The sequence below is a fragment of the Sapajus apella genome, unplaced genomic scaffold (assembly GCF_009761245.1).
Source record: "Sapajus apella isolate SASKATOON/1434 unplaced genomic scaffold, GSC_monkey_1.0 scaffold2, whole genome shotgun sequence".
Classification (NCBI taxonomy): domain Eukaryota; kingdom Metazoa; phylum Chordata; class Mammalia; order Primates; family Cebidae; genus Sapajus; species Sapajus apella.
The window spans coordinates 51271258-51297000 of NW_022436942.1; the positions used below are offsets into that span (position 1 = coordinate 51271258).

General features: G+C 40.8%; 1 protein-coding gene and 1 long non-coding RNA gene across 7 annotated transcripts in view; one reads left to right on the forward strand and one right to left on the reverse strand.

The window, feature by feature from the left end:
* The window catches only part of LOC116564499, an 82871-nt gene extending 76590 nt beyond the window's left edge, over positions 1-6281 (reverse strand). The window contains exon 1 of the long non-coding RNA XR_004274929.1: positions 5229-6281. This is a non-coding gene — a long non-coding RNA (uncharacterized LOC116564499). The remainder of the gene's footprint in view (positions 1-5228) is intronic.
* PLEKHG7 (pleckstrin homology and RhoGEF domain containing G7) overlaps positions 5368-25743 on the forward strand; it is a 63217-nt gene continuing 42841 nt past the window's right edge. For 3 of the 6 annotated variants that reach the window (XM_032297591.1, XM_032297599.1, XM_032297605.1), the window contains exons 1-4: positions 5372-5500; positions 8979-9697; positions 10572-10594; positions 24966-25093. In XM_032297591.1, coding sequence (XP_032153482.1) covers positions 9164-9697; positions 10572-10594; positions 24966-25093 — 685 coding nt within the window. In that variant the 5' untranslated portion in view covers positions 5372-5500; positions 8979-9163. Of the gene's footprint in view, positions 5501-8978; positions 9698-10571; positions 10595-17760; positions 17987-24965; positions 25094-25743 lie in introns of those variants that run through there. The other 3 variants (XR_004274911.1, XM_032297624.1, XM_032297618.1) reach the window with 3 other exon arrangements.

Genomic DNA, 25743 nt, shown 5'->3' on the forward strand with positions numbered 1-25743 from the left:
ACCACTCCTATTCAATATAGTATTGGAAGTTCTAGCCAGAGCAATCAGGCAAGAAAAAGAAATAAAGGGTATTAAATTAGGAAAGGAGGAAGTCAAATTGTCTCTATTTGCAGATGACATGATTGTATATTTAGAAGACCCCACTGTCTTAGCCCAAAATCTCCTGAAACTGATAAGCAACTTCAGCAAAGTCTCAGGGTACAAAATTAATGTGCAGAAATCACAAGTATTCCTATACACCAATAACAGACTTAAAGAGAGAAAAATCAAGAACGAACGCCATTCGCAATTGCTACAAAGAGAATAAAATACCTAGGAATACAACTAACAAAGGATGTAAAGGATCTCTTCAAGGAGAACTACAAACCACTGCTCAAGGAAATAAGAGAGGACACAAACAGATGGAGAAACATTCCATGTTCATGTTAGGAAGAATCAACATTGTGAAAATGGCCATATGGCCCAAAGTAATTTATAGATTCAGCACTATCCACATCAAGCTACCTATGACCCTCTTCACAGAACTGGAAAAAAAACACCTTAAACTTCATATGGAACCAAAAGAGAGACCGCACAGCTGAGTCAATTCTAAGCAAAAAGAACAAAGCTGGAGTCATCACACTACCTGACTCCAAACTATACTGCAAGACGACAGTAATCAAAAAAGCATGGTACTAGTACCAAAACAGAGATGTAGACCAATGGAACAGAACAGAGGCCTCAGAGGCAACGCCACACATCTACAACCATCTGATCTTTGACAAACCTGACAAAAACAAGCAATGGGGAAAGGATTCCCTGTTTAATAAATGGTGTTGGGAACACTGGCTAGCCAAGTGCAGAAAGCAGAAACTGAATCCCTTCCTGACACCTTACACTAAAATTAACTCCAGATGGATTAAAGACTTAAACATAAGACCTAACGCTATAAAAACCCTAGAAGAAAACCTAGGCAAAACCATTCAGGACATAGGCATAGGCAAGGACTTTGTCAATAAAACACAAAAAGCATTGGCAACAAAAGCCAAAATAGACAAACGGGATCTAATTAAACTCCAGAGCTTCTGCACAGCAAAAGAAACAATCATTAGAGTGAACTGGCAACCAACAGAATGGGAAAAAATTTTTGCAACCTACCCATCTGACAAAGGACTTATATCCAAAATATACAAAGAACTAAAACAGATTTACAAGAAAAAAATGAACAAACCCATTCAAAAGTGTGCAAAGGATATGAACAGACACTTTTCAAAAGAAGACATATATGAGGCCAACAAACACACGAAAAAATGCTCATCATCACTGGTCATTAGAGAAACGCAAATCAAAACCACACTGAGACACCATCTCACACCAGTTAGAATGGTGATCATCATAAAATCTGGAGACAACAAATGCTGGAGAGGATGTGGAGAAATAGGAACACTTTTACACTGTTGGTGGAAGTATAAATTAGCTCAACCATTGTGGAAGACAGTGTGGTGATTCGTCAAGGACCTAGAAATAGAAATTCCATTTGACCCAGCAATCCCATTACTGGGTGTATATCCAAAGGATTATAAATTGTTCTATTATAAAGACACATGCACACATATGTTCATTGTAGCACTGTTTACAATGGCAAAGACTTGGAACCAACCCAAATGCCCATCGATGATAGACTGGACAGGGAAAATATGGCACATATACACCATGGAATACTATGCAGCCATAAAATACAATCAGTTTGTGTCCGTTGTAGGGACATGGATGAACCTGGAAATCATCATTCTCAACAAACTGACACAAGAACAGAAAATCAAACACTGCATGTCCTCACTTATAGGCAAGTATTGAACAATGAGAACACACGGACACAGGGAGGGGAGCATCACACACTGAGATCTGTTGGGGGGGACTAGAGGAGGGACAGTGGGGTATAGGGAGTTGGGAAGGGATAGCATGGGGAGAAATGCCAGATATAGGTGATGGGGATGGAGGCAGCAAAACACACTGCTATGTATGTGCCTATGCAACAACCCTGAATGTTCTTCACATGTACCCCAGAACCTAAAGTGCAATAAAAAAATATATATATTTATATATAAATTTATATAAATATATATTTATATATAAATTTATATATAAATTTATATTTTTTTTAAAAAAAAAGAAATTATCCCTTAGGTAAAAGCAGTAAAAAAATAAAAATGATATAGAGAACAGATAAAATATCAGAGTAAAGAGATAATTTCACTCTGAAGAGTGAAGAAACAGAATTAAGAAAGTGAAGAATGAAATGAAGAGAATGAAGAATGGGAGTGAAGAAACAATCAGTGGAAGAGTGACAGATGTCAAATAACAGAAAATATTTCTTATTTAGAAAAAATATTTTAAATAATAGAGAATACACACCAGATATTTGGTAAACAGAACCCACCACGACATATGCTAGGTAAACATCTCTACCTTCAAATATAAAGAAAAACTTAAACCTGGACAACATAGCAAGATTCTATCTCTTTAAAAAATTTTTTAATAATTAGCAGCATCCCTTGTAGTCCGTGTTATGGTGATGCTACAGCAAAAAGACCACTTGAGTCCAGAAGTTTGAGATCAGCCTCGGTGATATAGCAAGACCTAATCCCAATAAAATAATATATATATAAAAATTAATTTCACACTTCAATAAATCATGCACAATGTCACAAAGAAGTAAAAAAAAAAAAATTAAGGGTATGGTACTCACCAAAGAGTAAGTATTCTATTGACCTCCTATTTCAACTTCTAACAACTGAAAATCATGCAAAAATCTCTACAGACTTTTAAAGGAAAATACCATGATGCAAGAATTCCATGCCCTGCATATGTGATAGCAAAATAAAGTCAGTTTGGGATATGAAACAGCTCAGAATATGTACTGCCTGGAAACTTTTCCTGAATAAATAACTCAAAAATGTTGAAAAATATCAAGATGCATTGATGTTCACCTGATATTCATCTTTTTTTGTTTTGATTTGTTTTCGAGAAACGGGGTCTTTCTCTGTGACCCAGGCTATAGTGCAGTGGCATGATCATGGCTCACTGAAACTTCGGCCCAAGCAATCTTCCCACTTCAGCCTTCCAAGTAGCTGGGACCACAGGTACACACCACCACACCCAACTATTTTTTTTATTTTTTGTGGAGATAGGGTTTTAGCATGTTACCCAGGCTGGTCCCGAGCTCCTGGACTTAATCACCTGCCTGCCTTGGCCGCCCAAAGTGCTGGGATTACATGCATCAGCCACTGTGCCCAGCTATATTAATAATTGTAAATATGGTACAATTTAATTTTTGTAACCCTAAAGCCTAAAAGGAAGCTCAAATAAATACCATACCTCTTTTCAACAACTAAAAAGGAAATATTTTTTAGGAATTTGCCAATTCAAAGCCAGAAACTAAGCAAACTAGGATGTCATCTTTTAGCACAGACGTACTTTTTAAAGTACACGTTTTATTGAAGCAAAGCATACATAAATGTAAAACTACACATAGGCCAAAAATGCTGAGGCAAGCTGTTCCGTCTGCAGTATTGGAGAGCACCTCCACCCCTTATTTGAGAAAGGGCCACAGTGAGGTTGCCCAGGGTCTCAAAGGAAAAGCTGACTCTAGGGCATCCTTTCACCCCCAGAATGCCTCCCTATTGCCATCTCCTTGACGAATCAGAAGAGCTGGCACATTTTTTTCACTGATAATCCTTTGTGACCTTTATATAAGACTCTTAATTTCCTTCTTTAAGTTACAACCAGAGGCTGGAAGTTTTTGCATTGGAATCAAATATTCCATTATCATTATTCCCTAGGAGAGACAGTTTTACAATCACATTGCGTGAGGGGACTGGTAGATAAAGTATGACCTTCCTTCCACAAACTAAAAGCTAAAAGACTTTATTCATTTTTTTTCCTTCCCAAATTGAAGGAATTCATTTCTAGACATCCTTGGCAGGAGCTCAGAACTGTTTTATGCAGGCTCCATGCTGGCAAAATAGATATTTTTTGATATCCTACTTTTGGTTGAGCCGTGGTAATGTTGGCAATGGTGGTGAGAGCAGGAGATCAAGTCATTTTTCAAAGTTCTAAGTAAATGATGTTCTAGTAAGATCAATATGAGACAATTAAAGACTAATACAAAGGTTATCACAAGGCCAACATCTATAAGTTAGACCTGTTTTTTTTCTCCCTAAAGTCAGTGGTTCTCAAATTTTAACCCGTGTAAGAATCACCTGGAAGTCTTGTTAAACACATGCTGCTGGCTGGGCACAATGGCTCACACCTGTAATCCCAGCACTTTGGGAGGCTGAGGTGGGTGGATCACCTGAGGTCAGGAGTTTAAGAACAGCCTAGCAAATATGGTGAAAATACAGAAGTTAGCATGCACCTGTAATCTTGCACCAGGTGTAATCCGCCACCTGGTGGCGTGCACCTGTAATCCCAGCTACTCAGGAGGCTGAGGTAGGAGAATAGCTTGAACCCTGGAGGCGGAGGTTGCAGTGAGCCGAGATTGCGCCACTGCACTCCAACCTGGGTGACAGAGTGAGACCTTGTCTCAAAAAACAAAAAAACACAGACTTCTGGCCCCATTCCCAGAGTTCCAGGGGTTGGAGAGTATGCAGAGGGAAGATTTTTCCTTTCTAACAAGTCCCCAAGTCATACTGATACTGCTGGTCCAGGGACCCTACTTTAAGAACTACCAGTCCTCAAGGAACCTTCACAGTAAGTATCTGTAATGAATCCAAGCAATGAAAACTTCAGTGAATTAGACTTCATCAGAATTACTTCGACTTTGTTTTGATAAAGTCTGTAGACATTTTTGTTTAATGCTGAATACATATGCATTATCTCCACCTAGGCATCAAATAAATGTTCTTTGGGGTACTGATCTAATGAGAATACTGGTGGATATAAACGCTCTTCCATTTGCATTTTAATTATTTGAGAACTAATGTTCACGAATTTGCTCCCCAGTGCTCTAATCATTTCCTCTATTATTCAATGATTATCAAAGCATGTCATTAATCAAATAGACCAACACAAAATGTTTTATGATGTGAAGAAAGTGGTCTCGAAGAATGTATCTCACAACCTTGGAGAAAACAAACAGAAACCTAGAACTGCTTCACTGAACTATCAGTGATGATTTATTGAACGCCTCAAGAGGAAGTAAAAAGCCACATTTGCATCATTTCTGTATTTGATCAGCCATTGCTTACCTGACTTGTTCTTAGGCTGCCTTAGATTCTGAACTGGCTTCCCTTTAGGCTTTTTCATAAACAAATCACTGGAAATATCTCTAAGGAGGGGAGAGGCCAGTTCCTCCTTGCAGCTGGTAGCGAGGCTGCTTTCACTCAGCCCAGAGGGCGCATTGTTACAGGTGTGGAACCTGTTGCTCGGAGCCTTCCCCTGGCAGCTCACTCTGGTGAGCTCTGAGGATCGTCAGGACCCACCTGGGCGCGGTCGCCTTCAGAGACAGACCATCTCACAGGTATTAAAGGCAACATTCAGTGGTTTTCCGGGTTTCTCTCATGCACTTTCCTTTCATCCTATTGCTGTCAGTTTCCCTTGTTTTCCCGGTCTCTTCAGGTCTCATTAAAATTAATGAATCATTAATCTACAATGGTTTAATAGTTTCTAGTACAGTGAGATGGCTTCCCCCACAGAGTGGGTGGGTGTTTGCTGGATTCTCTTGGAAAGTCAAAGGCTGGTGAATTTTCTTTATGATGACCATGTATTGATTTCCTCTTTTAAACATAAAGGAGAAGAGTTAGCATGAAGGGATCTATTGTGAACTTTGATTCTACCAGATCCACTGGGCGTAGTCATTTAGGGAGTGCCTCCCAGGAGCCTTGGCCATTATCTCATTTAATTTCTGCAACAAGCCTGTAAGGGAGGTTCTTTGATACCCTCTTGGTAAATGCTGGACAGATGTTGGCAGAGGAGAAGTGGCTTGTCCTAGGTCACACAGCCAGTTGGCAGTGAGACTGGAAGAGAAACCAGATCCATCTACCCTGGTGCTTGAGCTCTTCCTGCCTCTCTGCAAACCACCTCCCAAAGCCCTGCTGTTTTTAAAGTTTCTCCATTTCTGCAGTGAGTCATGCCAGCAGTGACTATTGCCTTGGTTCCCATGTTTAACACAGTGGCTCATAAATAATACTTACCTATGAATCTTACTGGCCATACATAACTTCCTACCAACAGCTACAACCCTTTGTCTGAAACGACTAGAAAGGAAACCCAAAGCTGTAACCTAATCCCTCAACAGAGGAGAAAAATAGGCCAAAAGGACAGAGGGGAAACCCAAAGACTAAGAAATCTGATCTATTATGCAAGTGCCTATGCAAATATACTGAATTCCTTTAACATTGTTGCACCTAGAATTTGGACAGTCTTCTAAAGGAGAAAAATAATGGAATGGCCCTGAGTGTATATATCCATGAAAGTCCCTATTGATTCAAAATCAGCTGGGTGTGGTGGTGAGCATCTATAGTCCCAGCTATCAGGAGTTCTGCAGTGGGAGGATTCTGTGAGGCTAGGAGTTTGAGATTACAGTGTGCTGTGGTCACGCCATTGCACTCAGCCTGGGCAACAAGCCAGACCCCATCTCAAACAAATAAAAGAAAAAAAGAGAAAGTACCTATAGATTTCATGCTTAGCCCAGCATTTGTTTGTTGGGAGAATGAAGAACTGGCCTCTCCATGAAGCAACAATGTACCTTATTTTATCAATGGTCAGGAGGGACCATTTCATGCCTCTCTAGCAATGTTAGTATCAACCTTTAGAGCAGCACCCAGGAATTACCAATCTAAAAGCAAAACTAGTACAGTTTCACCTTATCTGAACGTAAGTTTCCTAAACTGGCATTGCCTTCTTTCCTTCACTCTGCAAAAAAGGGTACCTCATGCATGTTCTACATGTGAAGTTCTGTAACAGTTGAGCCCTGAACTCAAAATAAAGCAAATCCAACATTAAGAATTTTATATTTCTTTTGTGAATAAGAGTTGAACTGACTTTAGTTTGTATCTAAGTAGTATCTAAAATCCAGTACCTGTTAGTTTCATTTGGCCTTTAAAAAAAAATTATAGAGTCTCACTATGTTGCCCAGGCTGGTCTTGAACTCCTTGGCTCAAGTGATCCACCTTTGCCCCCAAAGTGCTCATATTACATTCATGAGCCTCTGTGCCTGGCCTTATTTGACCTTAAACAACGTAAGAGTCAGGGAGTAAAATAAGAGATCACAAAGTCCCCAAAATCAATGTCACAACATTGTCATAACTGAGGTTCTCCTCTTTACTGATAGGAATAGATCTAACAGCCTATAATTCTCTATCCAGAAGGTTGTTGAACTTCCATGACTGACACAGATTAAAAGAAACAAAGAGGAGAGAGCAGTTGCCATAGACAAGTACACAAAGCATAGGGAGAAGTAAGGAATAAAAATTAGGGAGCACATCAGTGTGGGGCCATTTGGTGTGGGAGTGAATATTTAGATGCGATGAAAACCTGTAACAATTATTGTATTCTCCACAGAACTACAGAAAACATAGTAATAATCACTGTATTTTGACAAAGTACCATGAATAATAGTCAACAGAATGAGGTCAGGTTATGAGGGAAAGGTTTATTGGCTTTCAGCCTTCTCTATATCAAGTTGAAGATGCAAATAATACACTGTGGAAAAGTGCTACTAAAGCGGTTCCTCAAACAACTCACGAATATTGTCCATCCAATTAAAATTATAAGAAGTAAATTATTAGCCATTCTTAAATGTTGGCGATCCAAACGTGGCCAAAGGGTTTCAGATTGCTGAGTTCTGCTTTAGAATTACAAACTTACTAAAACTATTATTGATAATCTTAGAATATATGGTCAACTACGAATGTTCTATCCACAAACATCCACGCACAGTCTGAAGCCACCTTCCACACCACCTGGGGCAAGGGAAGATGGGTCTCCCGCCTGTCCCGCAGTCTCACGACTGGTCTGTAAATCATCAAACATCAACTCTCATACAATAAGTGATGTGTAAGGATTGATGTTTTCCTACACATACCTTTGGGAAGGTACAGAATAACGGAACTGCAGTAAGTCGCTCCCATGAATCAAGTTGTGAAATAGAAGAGTTGGCTTTGCTTGAGCACGAGAAGAGATAATTCTGCATGCATGAATCACGGAAAACACCTCCATGAATAGTAGGTTGCCTGGTGACATCTTGATTTTTCTTTTCAAACTTGCAAGTCATTTTTCCAAAATGTAAAGATCAATAGGATCTAAAATAAAGACAATGCCAGATACTTCACATTGGTTACCTTCAAAGCTTGTCTCACTGTGTAATTTAAACCTTGAGAGAAGAAAGCCTTGTTTTCCTTGTTCTTGTATCCCTGGGATGCACCAAAGCACGTCCTTACATACATAAATGTAGACGATAAGGAGGATTTAATGTCTATTTGATTCTCTTAAAATGAAATCATCACCAGGAGAGGAACTATGTGGTTTCCAAGAAGTATCTTAAGTTACCAAAGTTGTTTTGTTTGTTTGTTTGTTTTTGTTTTGTTTTGAAACAGAGTTTCACTCTTGTTGGCCAGGCTGGAGTACAATGGCATGCCACCTCAGCTCACTGCAACCTCCGCCTCCCAGGTTCAAGCGATTCTCCTGCCTCAGCCTCCCAAGTAGCTGGGATTACACCAGCTGCCACATTGCCCCACTAATTTTTTGTATTTTTAGTAGAGACAGGGTTTCACCATGTTTAAAGTCTTTTTTGTTTGAACCTGGAAGGAATATTAAGTAGACAGTAAACAGATTTCAATATGCTATTTAGATGGGAAGGCTGGAGTCACGTATATTAATATCTTTTGAACGTAAAGGATGCTGATGTGAACTGAGCTCTATCTCCCTTGAAGAATTCGAAGTTTTCCTTTGAAATTTTAGACCTTTTTTCTCACTGCAGTCTCCCTCATTTGCTACAGATTCCACAGTCTGCTCTTCCTCACTAAAGATGCGACAACCTGCTTGAAATTCTCTGGAAAAGGACAAAGAACTGCTAGAGGAAGCGTGGTGCTTGGATGCAGAAACTGAGCAACCTCCATGTGATCCAGAGAACAGCAACTCAGACATCTTCTGGAACCTTCTACCAACGGGTCCTCTTAGCTTTATGGAGAAAACAGAGTCACTCTGTCCAGAGGTGCCATCCCAAGGCTGCGGAGCCTCTCCTGGGCACCTGCCGAGGAGCCTGCCAAAACAGCACTGTGACAACCAGGGGAGTCTCCTCCAGTTTGACCGGCAAGCCCCAGGCCGCATCTCCACCTCTCCCACTTTGAGGAGATTAAGGAGCCGGGGCTGTGGGACTTGGCACTCACTGCCTCAGCAAGATGCCTTGCAGGTGCCCACCTGGGAAGGCTGGAGAGAGCCTGCGGGCTCCCCATGTTACCTTTCCAAGAGGCTGCCAGGAAGCCCAAAAGATCCTTCGTACTTGCTGTCACCCTTGGGACTCCGCTCAAGATTGACCCCTGAACCTGAAAGGACCCTGAACACAGCTGACTCACTGGAGCCCCAAACCCGGCCCACTGATGAGTATGTCCCTCTCGAGTTTCAGCCTGTCAATGAAGGGTCCCTTCACCAGGCCTCTCTTCTGCAGCAAGAAGGCCACTTTTTGCCCAGCCCCACCCCACGATGCCCTAGTCCTCAGGTAACACAGCTCTAAACCTCCTGCCTCTCAGTTGGCTAACCACAAACCAAAATAGGTCTCAGGGCTGCTTCGTTCCCCCAGGGGCCAGGAGATCCTAAGAGAGGAGACAGCACAGGAAGTCACACTGAGGGGACACATTCTCTTTAGGAAGCATTGGCTCTGAGGTGAAAGGAGGGCAGCAATTTGGGGAAGAAAGAAAATAATCTCACTCACTTTCTTCTGTCCTTGGAGGCACTTTAAAAAAAGGACTCACCTGCCGGGTGCGGTGGCTCGCATCTGTAATCCCAGCACTTTGGGAGGTCAAGGCGGGTGGATCACCTGAGGTCAGGAGTTCAAGACCAGCCTGACCAACAAGGAGAAACCCTGTCTGTACTAAAAATACAAAATTAGCCAGGCGTCATGGCGGGTGCCTGTAATCCCAGCTACTCAGGAGGCTGAGGCAGGAGAATCACTTGAACCCAGGAGGCAGAGGTTGTGGTGAGCCGAGATAGCACTATTGCACTCCAGCCTGGGCAATGAGAGCGAAACTTCCTCTCAAAAAAAGGAATAAAGGAAGGAAGGAAAGGAGGGAGGGAGGGAGGGAGGGAGGAAGGGAGGGAAGTAGGGAAGGAGGATCAAGGCCAGGCAACCGATGGTCTGTCAGGCAGCAGATAGCAATGGGGGCCTTCTTGCAAATGCACACTATTTAAAGACAACGTGGTGTCACTGATTTAAAAGGGGAGAAAGAGCCAGTTATTCAAATTTCCAGTCCCACTAAAATGTAAAATATTTTTTAACTAAGAGGGTTCATTGTTTCTCATTTCAACATGTTTGCTCCAGAGTTTGGGATGGGTTCGAGCAAGACTAAAACATATATTCTGAAAATTTATTTCAGGGAGAAGAATTGCACCCATCCAGGTGTGTATGCATTTATGTTCTCTGGTGCTATGATATCTGTTGACTATTTACTATTGCATCTTTATTTCTGTCCTGACATAACAAAGCTGATGGCGTGTAGTGCACTTTGTTTTATAACACTCAAGTCACTCTTCACATTTACAGGTGCAAAAGTTTTGATTTCAAGAATCTCCCTTTAAGAACACAGCATGTGGGGGCAGGATACGACATCCACATGCGGTTGTGGTTTTCATTTTGAATTGTCAATGTCTTACCCCTGTGGCTTAATTAACATGCACTTAGTAATAGGTTTTTTTCTGGTAGAGAAAAATGGAAAGGCCAGAGATATTCAACAGCTTTTCAAAAAAAATTTAAAGGACAAAAAATGAAAGGAACACAATGTCCTGGTTAAATCTAGGGTGGCCTTTAAAATACCCGTTATGATAGACTGTGCCCTTATCCAGAATGAAGTAGACTGTGTCATTTCTGAAACCAGCTCTGAACTTTCAATGTGGCCTCCTGGTTGTAGCAATGGATCTGTCATCCTTAACAGGGATGAAGAGTTTCTGTGGCTGCAGGGAAAGATCCATACCCAATTTCATCATCCTGACTTGCGGGATTGGCAGAAAAGCTCTCATTTCATTTGAAGTCACAGAAGATTTATTTTTTTTTTGGAGAAAGAGCCACTGTTTTATTACTGGACCTCCATCCTCAAGCAATAGTTTGCTGTTCATAGCAGTAAGGATACCATCCATGTACACATTCTTTGTTGATTTTAACCCTCAGTGACCTAACTGTCAACAAAGGTAGAAGATACTTACCAAGCCATAGGAAAATGTAAATTGTTATGTTTGTGTATCAGTTAGCTACTGCTAGATAACAAACCACTTAAAGTAACAGACAGTTACCGTTTCTTATAAACCTATATGTCCCCTGGGGGTGAGTTGCTCTAGGCTGGATTTAGCCGAGCAGCTCCACTCCAGATGTCCCTTATCCTGCTCATGGGATCTAAGAACTCCCATGGGTCCATGGGATCAATTGAGCAGATTCTTTATACAGTGAGGGGAGAGGTTCAAGAGGACAAGTAGAAACATGCAAGGCTTCTTGGGGCCTGGGCTCTGAATCTGGTCTAATTTTATTGACCAGTTGAACTCAGGGTCAGGAAATTACAAGTTATCAACAATGGAAGAGCATTGTAGTGTTACATGGCAAAGTGTATAGATGTAAGCATTGGAGAAGAGTGGGGCTCTTAGTGTAAATCTTCCATACATGTGAAACAGAATTAAGCTCTAAGATGAGATCTAGTTCAGTTGTGTCAAAGAGAAGTGAAAAAGAGTAGTCTTAGAAAAAAATGATATGTATAGAGTTGGATTATTTTAATAGGTTGTTGAGAAATTTTATTCCTTACCCTAAGAGCAGTGTGAAACCATTTACTGAATTGATGTGATCAGATGGATGTCAGTTATACTTGGGATTTAGATGCAAGCAGACTTAAGTCAAATAATTAGAATGGTCAGGTATGAGAAGCTTGTGAGATTATAACGAAGGCAGTGGAGTTCAAAAGTATCTCAGTGCAGGAGATACTTAAGAGATACAATCCCCCAGACTTTGTGAGTGGTAGCCTCTTAGGGGTGAGGGAAAGGAATCTTCAAGAATGACCTCCAAGCTTCTGGCTTGTACAGTTGGGTAACCAAGGTTTCCATTCACTGACCTAGATAAACTTGGCTGAGGAAATGAAATATGGTGGTTGGGGTATAGGTCTTGAGTTCACATTTGTACATGTTGAGTTTGAGGACCTATGAAAAATCTGAGTGGAGATTTTGATTAAATAATTGGTCAGAGAATGCATCAGGGATGGATATACTATATGCATATTTGTGAGTCTTAAATCAAGGAATGTTTCCTAGAACAGGTAAAGTCTGGGTCCAGCTCTGATTATTAGATGGAGCCAGCGGACATAAAGGCAAATCAATGGGATGCATCAAGCCATTTGCAAAAAATGACATAAGGTAATTTCCATTGCCATATGGAATCTTTGTGAGGAAATAACAAAAATAGTCTTGGTAAATTTTAAAAGAACAGCTAGGTCAGGCCAGGCATGGTGGCTCATCCCTATAATCTCAGCACTTTGGGAGGCCCAGGCAGGCAGATTACTTGAGGTCAAGAGTTTGGGACCAGGTTGGGCAACATGGTGAAACCTCCTCTCTACTAAAAATATATTTTTTTAAAAAAATTAGCTGGACGTTGTGTCAGGAACCTGTAACTTCCTTTTTAGCCTGTTGTCTTAAAGGTAGGAGGAGCCCAAAGCCAAGCAGTGAAGCTGTGTTGGTGGAATCTTAAACATCAGAAGGAAGTGAGGGAGATGAATTTGTGGGTAGGGAAACCTCCCTAGCATCCCTTAAATTTTGTATTCACAGGAAGTTGTCCATCTCACCTAGTTTTCAGGTCAGCCCTGAAAATGAGAAAAGAAACATACATGCTACCTTTCTATAAGAGTATAGACTAACCTTCCAGTGCTCAAATAGAAAGCAGGAGAAAAGTTAAATATATGCCTATTAGCCAGTGGGGCAACATTAGCATGAAAGCCAAATGATGAGATATTTGAAAGTCTGTCTTGAGGGGAAAAACAAACAAACAAACAAAGTATTAAATGCCAGAAAAACTTCCTCCAAAGTCGGATTCATCTGGGGTTACCATTAGGGGGCAGCAGGACAGGGAGTTAAAATCTACTGGAGTCAAACTCCCTGAATTTGAATCCTAGCTCCACTTCTATGTGGCAACACGATCTTGCATGATTTCCTCAAAACTTCAAAGTTTTCCTCCCTGAAGTGGAGATACAAATACAGTCACACACTGCATTCATGATGTTTTAGTCAACAATGGGCCTCATGCGTGACCGTGGTCCCGTAAGATTGTAATAACGTAGTTTCACTTACCTAGTCTATGTTTAGATACGCAAATACTTTCCATTGTGTTACAGCTGCCTACATTATTCAGCACAATAACATGACATACATGTTTGTATCCTGGGAACTACTGTTTGTATCCTGGGACGCCTGACAGACCAGGTGTGTAGTAGGCTACACACCATCGAGATCTGTGTAAGTTCACTCTGCGATGTTCACACAATGACGAAATTGCCTGAGGACGCATTTCTCGAAATGTATCCCCATCGTTAAGCAATGCACATCTGTAGTGTTCATCTCACAGGTCTTTCTTTTGAACTGGTTAAATAATATAACTCAAATAGTAGCTACGGTTATTGCTAGAGAAACCATTCATCCAGCGCTTTCCACATGTAACTCATTGACTTATTCTTTCTAAAATATTCTAACCTCTGAGTTAAATATTCTAACATCAGGAACACCACATGTAATGTATCTGTCCTTTAGGTTCAATACGATACAATATTATACCCCACAATCTTTTATTTAAAACCCCTTATGTCCCTAGCACTGTCTGGTAATACTCTAGAACATACTAGAGGAGGAGAAGACTGTCAGCTTCTTCGGGGCTTTACAGCTTGTTGGACAGGATTCAGAGTCATAGGCAGTGTGTTATTAGTGTTCATTACTCAAAAGAGAAGACTGTAGCCCCGGGAGCCTTTCTGATATGGGCACAGTGGGAGGGGAACCACATGCCATTCTTCCACCAGCATCAGCTCATCTATTAGTTGGTGCAAAAGTAATCATGGGTTTTGCCATTACGTTTAATTGTGGCAAAAAATGCAATTACATTTGCACCAACCTAATAAAATGTAAGTTCCAAGAAAGTGGGATTTGCATCTGTTTTGTTTATTGCCTTATCCCCGGTACCTAGAACACTGCCTGTCACATAGTAGGTGTCCAATAAACATTTCAGGAAGGAAAAAGAAAAGAAAAAGGAAGTCGATTCGTAGTTGGGTTTGAACATGCCTTTTAGGAGAAATCGTCCGGGCCCCTTTGTTTTGTGTATTTTCTCCTCCAGCTGTTTATTTGGCTTCCTCCAGCTCCTTTTGACCTCCTCGACCTTTCTTATTGTTTTGTGCTTGTCTGTGTAGAAATCCCCACAAACCCCGGGGAATTTGTATAAATATTGCTTGATCCCACAATCAGGAGTATGTTGACTTGTCCAGAAAAGACAGCAACCTAGAAAGAAGGTGAGATTTCTGGGCAGTTACCAGCAGTTACCCTGGTGCTCTGAACACATGTGCTCAAAATCTATACTGATTTGACCCCACAGCCGCAGTCCGTGGTGGTTCTCACACACTGATGAGACTCTTAAGAGGCATCTCTGTTCTGTGTTCAAACTGATATACAGGGCATGAGTCTTCCATTTGTTCCCTCCGCCTTTATGAGAAATAGCCATCATGGCACTGGCTTCTGGGTGGTAGACCAGAAGGTCCTCTTCCCATCTACCTTCTCATTTGCATTTGCAACAAATGGAATGCTTTGACAGAAAGTTGAATTGGAAACCACAGTCAAACATACAAAAGCCCATTCCCAGCGACTTTTTGGGCTCATAATGGAAAAATATATCCCAGATTTAACCAAGAGAGCAGTAGTTCAATAACTGGCAGTCAAGTTGTCATTTCTCTTTTGATTATTTTAAAAAGAGATTTTTAGAAAAAGTTTGTTACTGATGCTTAATTTGCTCTTCCTGTGTAATCAACTCATAGTTATAGGCAAGCATTCCAAATTGCACTATATTTCTTGCATAGGGTAAAACATTATGATTCTTAAAATGGAATGCCTACTTTTTCTAGACACACAATTGCTGAAAGGCTGCCTGCTGAAAAGGACTACATTTACCATGAACTTTTACTACCAGACAAGGACTGTGGTTTCTGATGAATAGAGTCTGATAAGGCTGCCTAATTAAAAAAAAAAAATCACTGGACAACATTTGTAGTGAAGGAAAAGATATGACTATGCCTTAACCAAGTTGCCGTGCCTTCAGTAAGATTTTTATTCCTTTAAGACACACGTATCACTAAAGGGCAATGGTACTTCCCATATTCTCTAGCCTTTGTTATTTTTTCTTAAAATTTGCACTTGGGAATTAAGACCAATAGTCTTTGGTTTAAGTCTGCTGCACAAAAGGAATCTTTTAAACATGTAAATGATCTATTAGTCATATTTCTAAAAGGGGAGCTTTGAATTCATCATCTTCAAACATTTCTGCCAAGATAAAGGTCACCACACAATTCCTGTCCACACCCACTGGCCACAGGAGAGACAGAGAACGATGCTTCTGGATCTCACACTTGAGAATGCAAGAGGCAGACAGCCTTACGCTGCAAGAAACGGCAGTCCAGGGAAACAACAGGCCAGGGTCGCTGTTGGGAATCCAGGTCCTAAGTTGGGTGCCCTTGCCATTCAATGAGATTGCCCCGTATTTGTTTCCCTTGGCTGCTATGATAAATTACCATAAATCAGGTGGCTTAAAACAAAACAAATTTATCCTCTTTCCATTCTGGAAACCTGTGTTCATCTCACAGGTCTTTCTTTTGAACTGATTAAGTAATATAACTCAAATAGTAGCTACGGTTATTGTTAGAGAAACCATTCATCCAGCGCTTTCCACATGTAACTCAGTGACTTATTCTTTCTAAAATATTCTAACCTCTTAGTTAAATATTCTAACATCGGGAACACCAGATGTAATGTATCTGTCCTTTAGGTTCAATACGATACAATATTATACCCCACATTCTTTTATTTAAAACCCCTGATGTCTCTAGCACTGTCTGTTAATACTCTAGAACCACAAAAGTCTGAAATCACAGTTTGGGCAGAGCTGCACTTCCCCTGAAGGCTCTAGGGGAGGACTTTCCTTGCTTTTTCATACAGGCGTTCCTTGACTTGTGGCTGCCCCACTTTAATTTCTGTCTCTGTCCATCTTCACATGCCCTTCTCTCTTTGCTGTGTCTCTTCTCTTAGTATCTTTTTTGTTTTTTGAGACAGAGTCTCACCCTGTCACCCAGGTTGGAGTGCAATGGCACAATCTCAGCTCTCTGCAACCTCCGCCTCTCGGGTTCAAGTGATTCTCCTGCCTCAGCCTCCTGAGTAGCTGGGATTACATGCGTGCACCACCATGCCCAGCTAATTTTTTATATTTTCAGTAGAGATGGGGTCTCACCATGTTGTCTAGGCTGGTCTCAAACTCCTGACTTCAGGTGATCCACCTGCCTTGGCCTCCCAAAGTGCTGGGATTACAGGCATGAGCCACTGAGCCTGGCCTCTTAGTGTCTTTTATAAGGACACTTGTGGTTGTATTTAGGGCCCACTCAGACAATCCAGAATAATCTCATCTCTAGATCCTTAATTTAATTATATCTGCTAAGACCCTTTTTACAAATAAGGTCACATGCACATGTTCCAGGGGTGGATGTGGATATATCTTTTTGGGGGGCCGCCATTCAAACCATTATACCCCACTCTTTTTCCTAAAGTAGTAAACATCATCACATCATTTTTAAAATTTTGTTGTGCTTTAAAATAGTAGTATATTTTTCTCTTCTTCCCATTTACAAGTCTTTTTGGAGTCAGGCCTGCATATTTAAATTTATTTTTTTTTCTTTTTTTTTTTTTTGAGACGGCATCTCACTCTGTCACAGACTGGAGTGCAGTGGCGCAATCTCAACTCACTGCAACCCCACCTCCTGGGTTCAAGCAATTCTCCTGCCTCAGCCTACCGAGTAGCTGGGACTACAGGCACCTGCCACCATGCCCAGCTAATTTTTCTGTACTTTTAGGAGATGGGGTTTCACCAAGTTGGCCAGGATAGTCTCAATCCCTTGACCTCATGATCCACCCGCCTCAGCCTCCCAAAGTGCTGGGATTACAGGCATGAGCCACCACTCCCAGCCCACATATTTGAATTTCTAATTCTGGCTCTGTTATTCACTACAACAATATGACCTTAGTTCCTTATGCATCCCTCTAATCCTCAGTTTCCTCTGGTCTAAAATGAGTACAGTAATTTCCACTACATAGGGTGCTTGTGAAAATCAATATAATGCATGTAAAGTGCTTAACAAAGTGTCAAAGAATCAGTTCGCAGTAAATGCCAGCTGATTTTAAATTAGAATAATATTCACCAAGATCAGTCTATTGCTTACAAAACGTACACATTTGAGATCTACTGGGGGACCCATTTCCAGCAGCCAGAGACATTTCTGGCACCAGCACGTGAGAGCTGCCTCATTGTTGAGTGCTGACGCAGGGCGCCCGGCCTGCTCAGCAGTGGGGTAGGGGGAATTCCCGGGATGCTCTGAATTGTTGCTTTCTCAGCCCACACCATGGACCTTCAGATCTTCAGCAGAGCACAGAATAAGGAGACATTCTGGTACCAGAAGGGAGACGAGATTATTCCAGCAGCCATGGGACTAGTCCCTTCGGATCTGACGAGCTTGGGGCAACGCAACTCAGGGTTAGTGAAAGAGTGGCTGTATTCGGGTTTCTACATGGTGGGTGGGGGTGGGAAAGGCCAGTAGAGGGGTGTCCAGCCCTGCAGAGCTGCAAAGTCCGGGTCAGACACCCAGTTATACAATCTTCTGAGCCCTGAAGCAAAGAACCAGAATAGCCAAGCATAAAACCAAACAAACAAAAAAAAAAACCCCAGCATTTCTCAAGGATATTTGTTTAGTTGTGTTTTTCTAAACAAAGGAAGGGCAGCATGGAGTTATACTGTACTTACAGGGTGACAGTGGGTTGCCAGCAACACTCCAAATACTTTGCCTGTGTTATGAGTTTATTCACTAGCTTAGTCCTCCTGTGAGGAAATCCAATCTCTAAAAATACTCTTCCCTGTCTTCTTCACATCAGACACCGCTGCCCCACACAGACACCACTTTGTTTGCTGGAGGGGGATAAGAATTCTGAATTCACTATAATTGCTCCCAGTGGATGATCAATCCAGAATTGGAGACATTGATCCTGCATGAATGCCACGTTTTATTAAAAAACAATCCTAATATTTAGAACAGCTAAATGAAGGTATCAGTTTGGACACACACGCCGCCCACCATGAGGCCTAAATTCAAAGTCATGCTGAACTCATTTCAGCTATTTGAGTTAAGAGCATTCATCCAAAGGTCTGCGCAACCCCAGCTGACACGGGCCCAGGTCTTTTCTAGAGTGCCCAGAAATCCAGACCACTGCCAGGCACGGATTCAACATAGAGGCACATTTTCCGCACCAATCCATGTCTCTTCATGATACTGGGTGCAAATGTTCTGATTGCTTTCCTCGGTCTCTGCATGGCTACAATAGTGGTTCTTGATATTTGTATTAACTCAGGCTGTCCTTTGACTAACAAAATATATTTCATGCCACAGAAATTTTGTTTTGCCCTTCCAGAGGCATATTCACATTTCCAGAATAAGCATTTATGGATTTTGAACACCAAGGCAAAAAGCCAAGGTCGTGGATCAAGCCATTTACGAGCTGGTTATCTTCTCCCTGCTCTGTATGTGCAAATTCAGCTCCAAATTTGACCTTTGTACTCCCAAATGGATGCATGATGTCAGAAGGTATCCCAGACAAGACCAAAATGGATAGGGGTAATGTAACCAACCACTTTTAACTGGGGGGGAGTGAGCACTCAAACTGCATTCTGCTTTTGTGTATGCATATAATCACTCATTTATATTCCAGAATGGAAAACAAATGCATTTGAGGACTGTCAGTATTTTAATCTACAGGTCAACATGTCTATTTATTCGACAAGCTTATCTGAATATTTGTTCTATGTCAGATTCTATGCTAAGTGATTAGATTCTGTGATATGTAAGATCCAGTATGAACCGCTGATGTATTTATTATAAAGAGACAAGGTAGGAGTGGGGAAGGGAGGGAGAGAAAGAGAATTGTCCCTCCCTGAGTGGGTCAGAAAACATTTATGGAGGAGGAATGTCTAAGCTAGAATTTAAAGATGAATACAAGTTTTTCAGGCAGACAAAGTACAGCTGAGCAGGCAGATGGGAACTACCTGAGCCAAGGCATGGAGGCGTGAAGTGCACAGTGTGTTTAAAGAACAGTACACAACTACCTATTCTTGGAATACACATTCTGTGGGAGTTTGTGTAGGGAAATGGCAATGATCAATCACTCTGAGTATATGTGGGTTTGGTTATTGTTCCGTTTACTTAACAAATGTTTACTGAGCTCTTACTAAACAGAGGAATTTAGACCAGGAGCTGGAGCTTAGGGTGGTAGAGGAAATAAGACATGAATCTACAAAACGACTTTATAAAGTAAGACACTTTCCATGAGAGAAGATGGTTTCATTCATTCATGTTCATCAGCAACAATGGATTAAGTTCTAAAGTAGCACCTACCAACACAAATGATCATAAGCCATGTTTCTTGTACTTAAGAAGCATGAGTCTAGTAGAAAAGACAGATAAATAAAACATGATATTATAATATATTCAATAATCAGTCGGATAGCATTCATTGGCTGCTTACCAAGTTCTGGACGCTGTTCTAAGTGCTTTATGTTGATTAATTTAGTCCAGCCTCACACAATATTATTATTGTCTGCATTTCCCAAATGGCAAAGTAAGGACCAGAGAGGTTATTTAAGTTGTTTAGCCAAGGGTCACACTGCTAAGATTAAATTCCACAAAATTTGACCCCACATTCTTAATCACCACTCCAAAGAGCTATAGAAGCAGGGAAGAGAAACACACAAGCCATCCAAGAAGGCGTCGGGGAAGATGAATTATTCTACCCCAATAGTAGTTACATGCTCTCTGAGGTCTCCAGAGAATAGAAAAGCAGTTTGTAGAATCTTGTGAAACTACCAAACTTAATGATACTAGAGTGTATAACTTCTAGAGTTCAAGCTCAAAAGAGTCAATTTTTTTCCCAAAAATTCACCTAGATTATATTTCTGATTCAAATGATTGTAATTTTTTCAATTGCTACCCAATTGGGCCTCTTTAAATACCAAAATCTCATTATGTGTTTCTTAGATTTTTATCAAGAGAACTATACAGTTGATGGGGAAGCTTCTGACATATCAGGGGTCTTCTTTTTCTGAGCTCTCAGCATTTTATGTTATATAATACCTTCTGAAGACCGTAATAAAACCTCCTGGCTGGATTTGTACACTGCTAATCAATTATGTGTCAATCCCAATGTCCTGTATGCAATATGATGAAACTAGAATTATGTTTCTCATTCAAATTATTTTAACTTTCTCAACTCCCACCTAATTAGGCTCCTTCCATCCTTGTAACTATCATGGACATTGAGTTGGCAAACAAAAATGGTAAGTTGTAAGAAGTCACAGCCCTAATGATCTTCTTATAAAACCAAATCATAAAGTAGAGAAAAAGTCAAACAGGAGTGTAGAATCCTGAAAGATAGCTTCATTCTTAGAGGAGGAATCCAGGATGAGAGGTCTGTGTCAGTAAGAATAGCTTTTGCCTGCATGTCACAGAACCCAGCTAGAATGACCTAGGCAAGTAAAGGGTGGGTTTTCGGTAACATAACCAGATCCCAGGCACCTATTTTTTTTTATTCTGCTGTTGTGTTTGCAAAAGTTCTGGAATATGCTCAGGTTTCAAGATCTATTCCAGATAGCAGGAAGGCAAAGGACAAGATGTAAACAGAAGAAGCTAATTGAATCTGTCCCTTTTGAAAAACTTTTTCCAGAATTCACATGCTTGAGCCTCCATTTAAATCTCATTGGCCAGGTTTGGGTCACATGGTCTTCACTAGCTACAAGAGACTCATAGCAGGTCAGCCTATGACCTCAGCACATACCACCCCAGACAAAGCAGGGTTTTAATAGCAAGAAAAGGAAAGAGCATGCACATTCGGTTGGCACATTATCTATTATTACAATAACAACGATAGCTACATTCTCCTAATTAAAAAGTTTCCTAATTAAAAAAACAATAGAAGAGCAGAGAAAGGGCAGGTGAAGTAGATTACAAGATCCCGGGAAATACAGACAATTGAATAAAGCTGAGCCCAATGTCACTTAAGTACCTCCCTTTTGTGCTCCTTAACAGAGATAATCCCTTTGCCCGAATCTCATAGTATGAATAGGAGTTAGACTTGGGGGAGGCAGGGAAGAAATAAAACATTACCAGCTAAAGCACCAAGCTGGGAAACACCATTTTGTTCGGGGAATTACAACCCATTCCCTATTTCCAGATATCAAATTGTAAAGTAAACAATACTGAGCAGGTAATTGAAATCAGATCATGGAAGGCTTGTAGGTGTGCTTTAAAAATGTGTTAATCTGGCATAAGCTGAGAATCACCTGAGGTGTCTTAAGCCAGGGACGGATAGTTCAGACTTAAATTTTAGATAACTCACCTTTAGTGATCATGTATAGGATTGAATCAAGGAGATAAAAAGGAAGGGGGAGAAACAAGGCAAGAGGTGACCATGTTAATACAATCAGAGGATGTTGAGGCCCTGATCTGGTAGAGACATAGAGGATTGCATAAATATGAAGAATTATTTCCTCTGAGTATCGTGGGAGACTTTTTGGAGGAGGTCGCCTTTTATAACTGAAAATGAACATTTTGTGTCTACAGTGTGTATCTAAACAGTCTGAGGCATTCTTTCTTCACAAATTTTGTAGAAAATTATGGAATATAAGTTAATTAATTATAAATTCCTAAATAACTTTTTCTACTATTCATAAGTAAAATGTTCTGAAAAGGATTTTGGCAAAGGCTGAAAATGTGAAATAATACTCAAAACCTAAAGGTAGGAAAGGGCTATATCAAGTTACTTATATCCTCAAAATTAATTGTTCTCCAATTCTGGTGAGTATCCAGGGAGCTGGGTAAAAACACAGATGCAGACGCCCACTTCAGATCTACTAAATCGGCATCTCCACGGTGGGACTTGGGGATGGGTATTTATAATTAATTCCACAGGATATGCTAACCTACACCGGTTTTCACCAGCAGCATGATGAACCTAACGGCATAATATGGACTCCAACTTTAGACATATTGACAAGAAAAAGGGCATGGGATCTGAGAATGTGCAATTAAGAGGCAAGAGACATAAGTGCTGGCAGAAAGGCTCATATAGAAGGTCAGGACCATGGAACTTGGCTGCAGAGCCTGGGAGGACTTGAGCAGCAACTAGGTAGGAAAGTGGAAAGAGCAGAGGAAGGACTGTGACAGGGAGACTAACAGGGATCCAAGCATGGTCACTTTTGGGAGTGGGAGGGCGCTAGATGGCAACAGACAAAATCATAACATCCAAAATGGTATGACAAACCTGGGCTCTCAACTTTCCAGGCAATTTCATAGCTATGCTTTTGTTGATAAATCAAGATAAATTTCTTTCTATGTAAAGTAACATACATATGCTATTTGTTGGTGAAAATATAGAGATTACATTGGTCAATAAACAGAAGAAATTGCATCTCTCTCTCCCTTAGAATAGACCAAAGGAATATCTGAACAGTTCTGATGAGAAAACTGTGAGTCCCTCTGATTCCATGTTATTAGAAAGGTCCTCAACATGACAGCCACCTTACCACTTTTGCTCCTTAGAGATCACCGAGCAAATGCCTGGTGGCTTTGGCACTGTTCCCCCACTGTGTCTGTGACATCACCCATTTATTTTGTGAACATCCTACAGACACATTTTATGAAATGGGCCAGGGGAAAGGAGAACGTAGGGGAAAGGAGAAGGGCAGGGGTAAGAGGAAGGTAGATAGTCCTGTGTGATGAACTTTTCTAACAGTCCTTCTCACTTTTCTCTGGGAAAAGTACAAGTGGCTGACTTTTAACAACCAGCTTCAGCTCATCAGGGTACCATGGTCACCCCCATGCATCCTACTGCCTTCTGAGGCAGTGTGCATAATTTGCAAAGACTTCTGTGTTTGAGGTCTTTTTCCTAATATCCTTCTGAGTCAGAACAAGCAGTTTGCATTTGTGTTGACAAGTTGAGGTGGGCTCTTCTGCTTTGGATTACTCAAAACCATAATTGGCAAGTAAGGCTCGAAGAGGCGGTGAGTAGATGTGTGGGGCGTTGTTTGTGTCATCACAGCCCTCCCGTCCCTCCCAATCCTTCCCAACAGAGCAGCAGCCGACAGCTTGCAGCCATTCTGCATGAGCAGAGGTGGTCTGAACCATGAACCTGACTAACCCAGCTCTAATATCTCTCCTTATATCTTTTAAAAAAAATGATTTTAATTCAGGGGGGTACATGTGCATATTTGTTCCACGGGCATATTGCATCATGGAGGAGATCAGGCTTCTAAGGTACCCATAATCCAAATATTGAATGTTGTATCCAAGAGTTAATTTTGCAACACTTACTCCCTTCCCACCCCACCCCTCCCCACTTTGGGAGTCTATTGTTTCCGTCTTTATGTCCATGGGTACCCATTGTGTAGTGCCCACTTATAAATGAGAGCATGTGATATTTGATTGTCTGCATCTGGATTATTTCACTTAGGATAATGGCCTCCAGCTCCATCCATGTTGCTGCAAAGGAAATGATTTCATGCTTTTTCATGGCTGCATGGTATTCCATGGTGTACGTATGTGTGTGTGTGTGTGTATATATATATATATATACCATATATGTTAGATAAAGAAAATATGGTATATATATATGTGTGTGTGTATATATACGTGTGTGTATATATATATACGTATATATATGTGTGTGTGTGTATTCTATGGTATGTGTATATGTGTGTGTGTATATATATATACATATACACACACGCATATACACACACACATATATATACACACACAGAATATATATGTATGTATATATATACACATATGTATATATGTATATATATACACACACATATACACACATATATATACACACACATCTATACACACACACATATATATGTATGTATATATATACACACGTATATATGTGTGTATATATATACACATACGTACATATACACACACACACTTATATATACACACACCATAGAATATACACATGTATATATACACACACACATATATACACACACACACATACACACACATATATATATATATATATATATATATACTGTATTTTCTTTATCTAATCAATCATTAGACATTTAGTTCAGTTCCATGACTTTGCCATGGTGAATAGTGCTGTAATGAACATATGTGTACAGGTGTCTTTCTTATATAATGATTTCTTTTCCTTTGGGTAGATATTCAGTAGTGGGATTGTTGGGTTAAATGGTAGTTCTATTTTTAGTTCTTTGAAATATCTCCATACTGTTTTCCATTGAGGTTGAACTAATTTACATTCCCAGCAACAGTGTATAAGCATCCCTTTTCTCTACAACCATGCCAACACCTGTTGTTTTTTGACTTTTTAATAATAGCCATTCTGAGTGGTGTAAGATGATATCTCAGTGTGGTTTTCCTTTGATGTCTTGTGCACAGGTTCTATGAGCACAGGCGGAGTTCTGTGGTGCTGAACTTACCTGGACTTGAGGTGTTCCCCGGAGACCTTCTGGTGTCAGATGGAGCTGCTGACTACCTATGTCACCCACTTCTGCTGCTGAATTCAGGTTCTGTTCATTCAGCATACTTTCCTTCCATGCCCACTGTGGAACAGATATGCCATAACCGGGGGAAATTTTCAAAATATTGAATAATTAGTAGAATATATGCCCTGACCAGTTAGAATCAGCTTCACCAATCACAACAGGCACCAGCTGTTGCTGGAATTACTGGAACCAGCTAAGTACCAGCCTTGGTGTTGGACATTACATTTACAGAGATGAATAAGGTATGGTTCTTCCCTTAAGATGTCTTCTGGCCAAATGTCTTATCCCAGGCCCAAGACCTGAGACAGGTGCAGCATCTTAGATCAGAGTGCCCTCTCCAGGCTGGTAAGTAGCCTCCCCATTACTGCTGTCATGTTCATCTCCCATTCTATTCCCAGGCTTCAGCCTCACGCTGATATCTTCCAACTGGGGTGGTACCACGGGGAGGCGAAGGTGCCGGTGGCAGATGAGTGTCTGATAGAGAAGTGGCTCATTTGTGAAATAAAAGAACAATTAGGTGAGGACAGGTCAATCAAAGCCTTTGAGAGCTAAGAGGAGACTTAAAGATTATCCATGCTGGCAGTTTTTAAACTGTTTTAGTTCTTAGCAGAGTCCTTTTTACAACAGAATCCTTACTTAGAAACCCAATGAATAAAACAAATCCAGGTGAA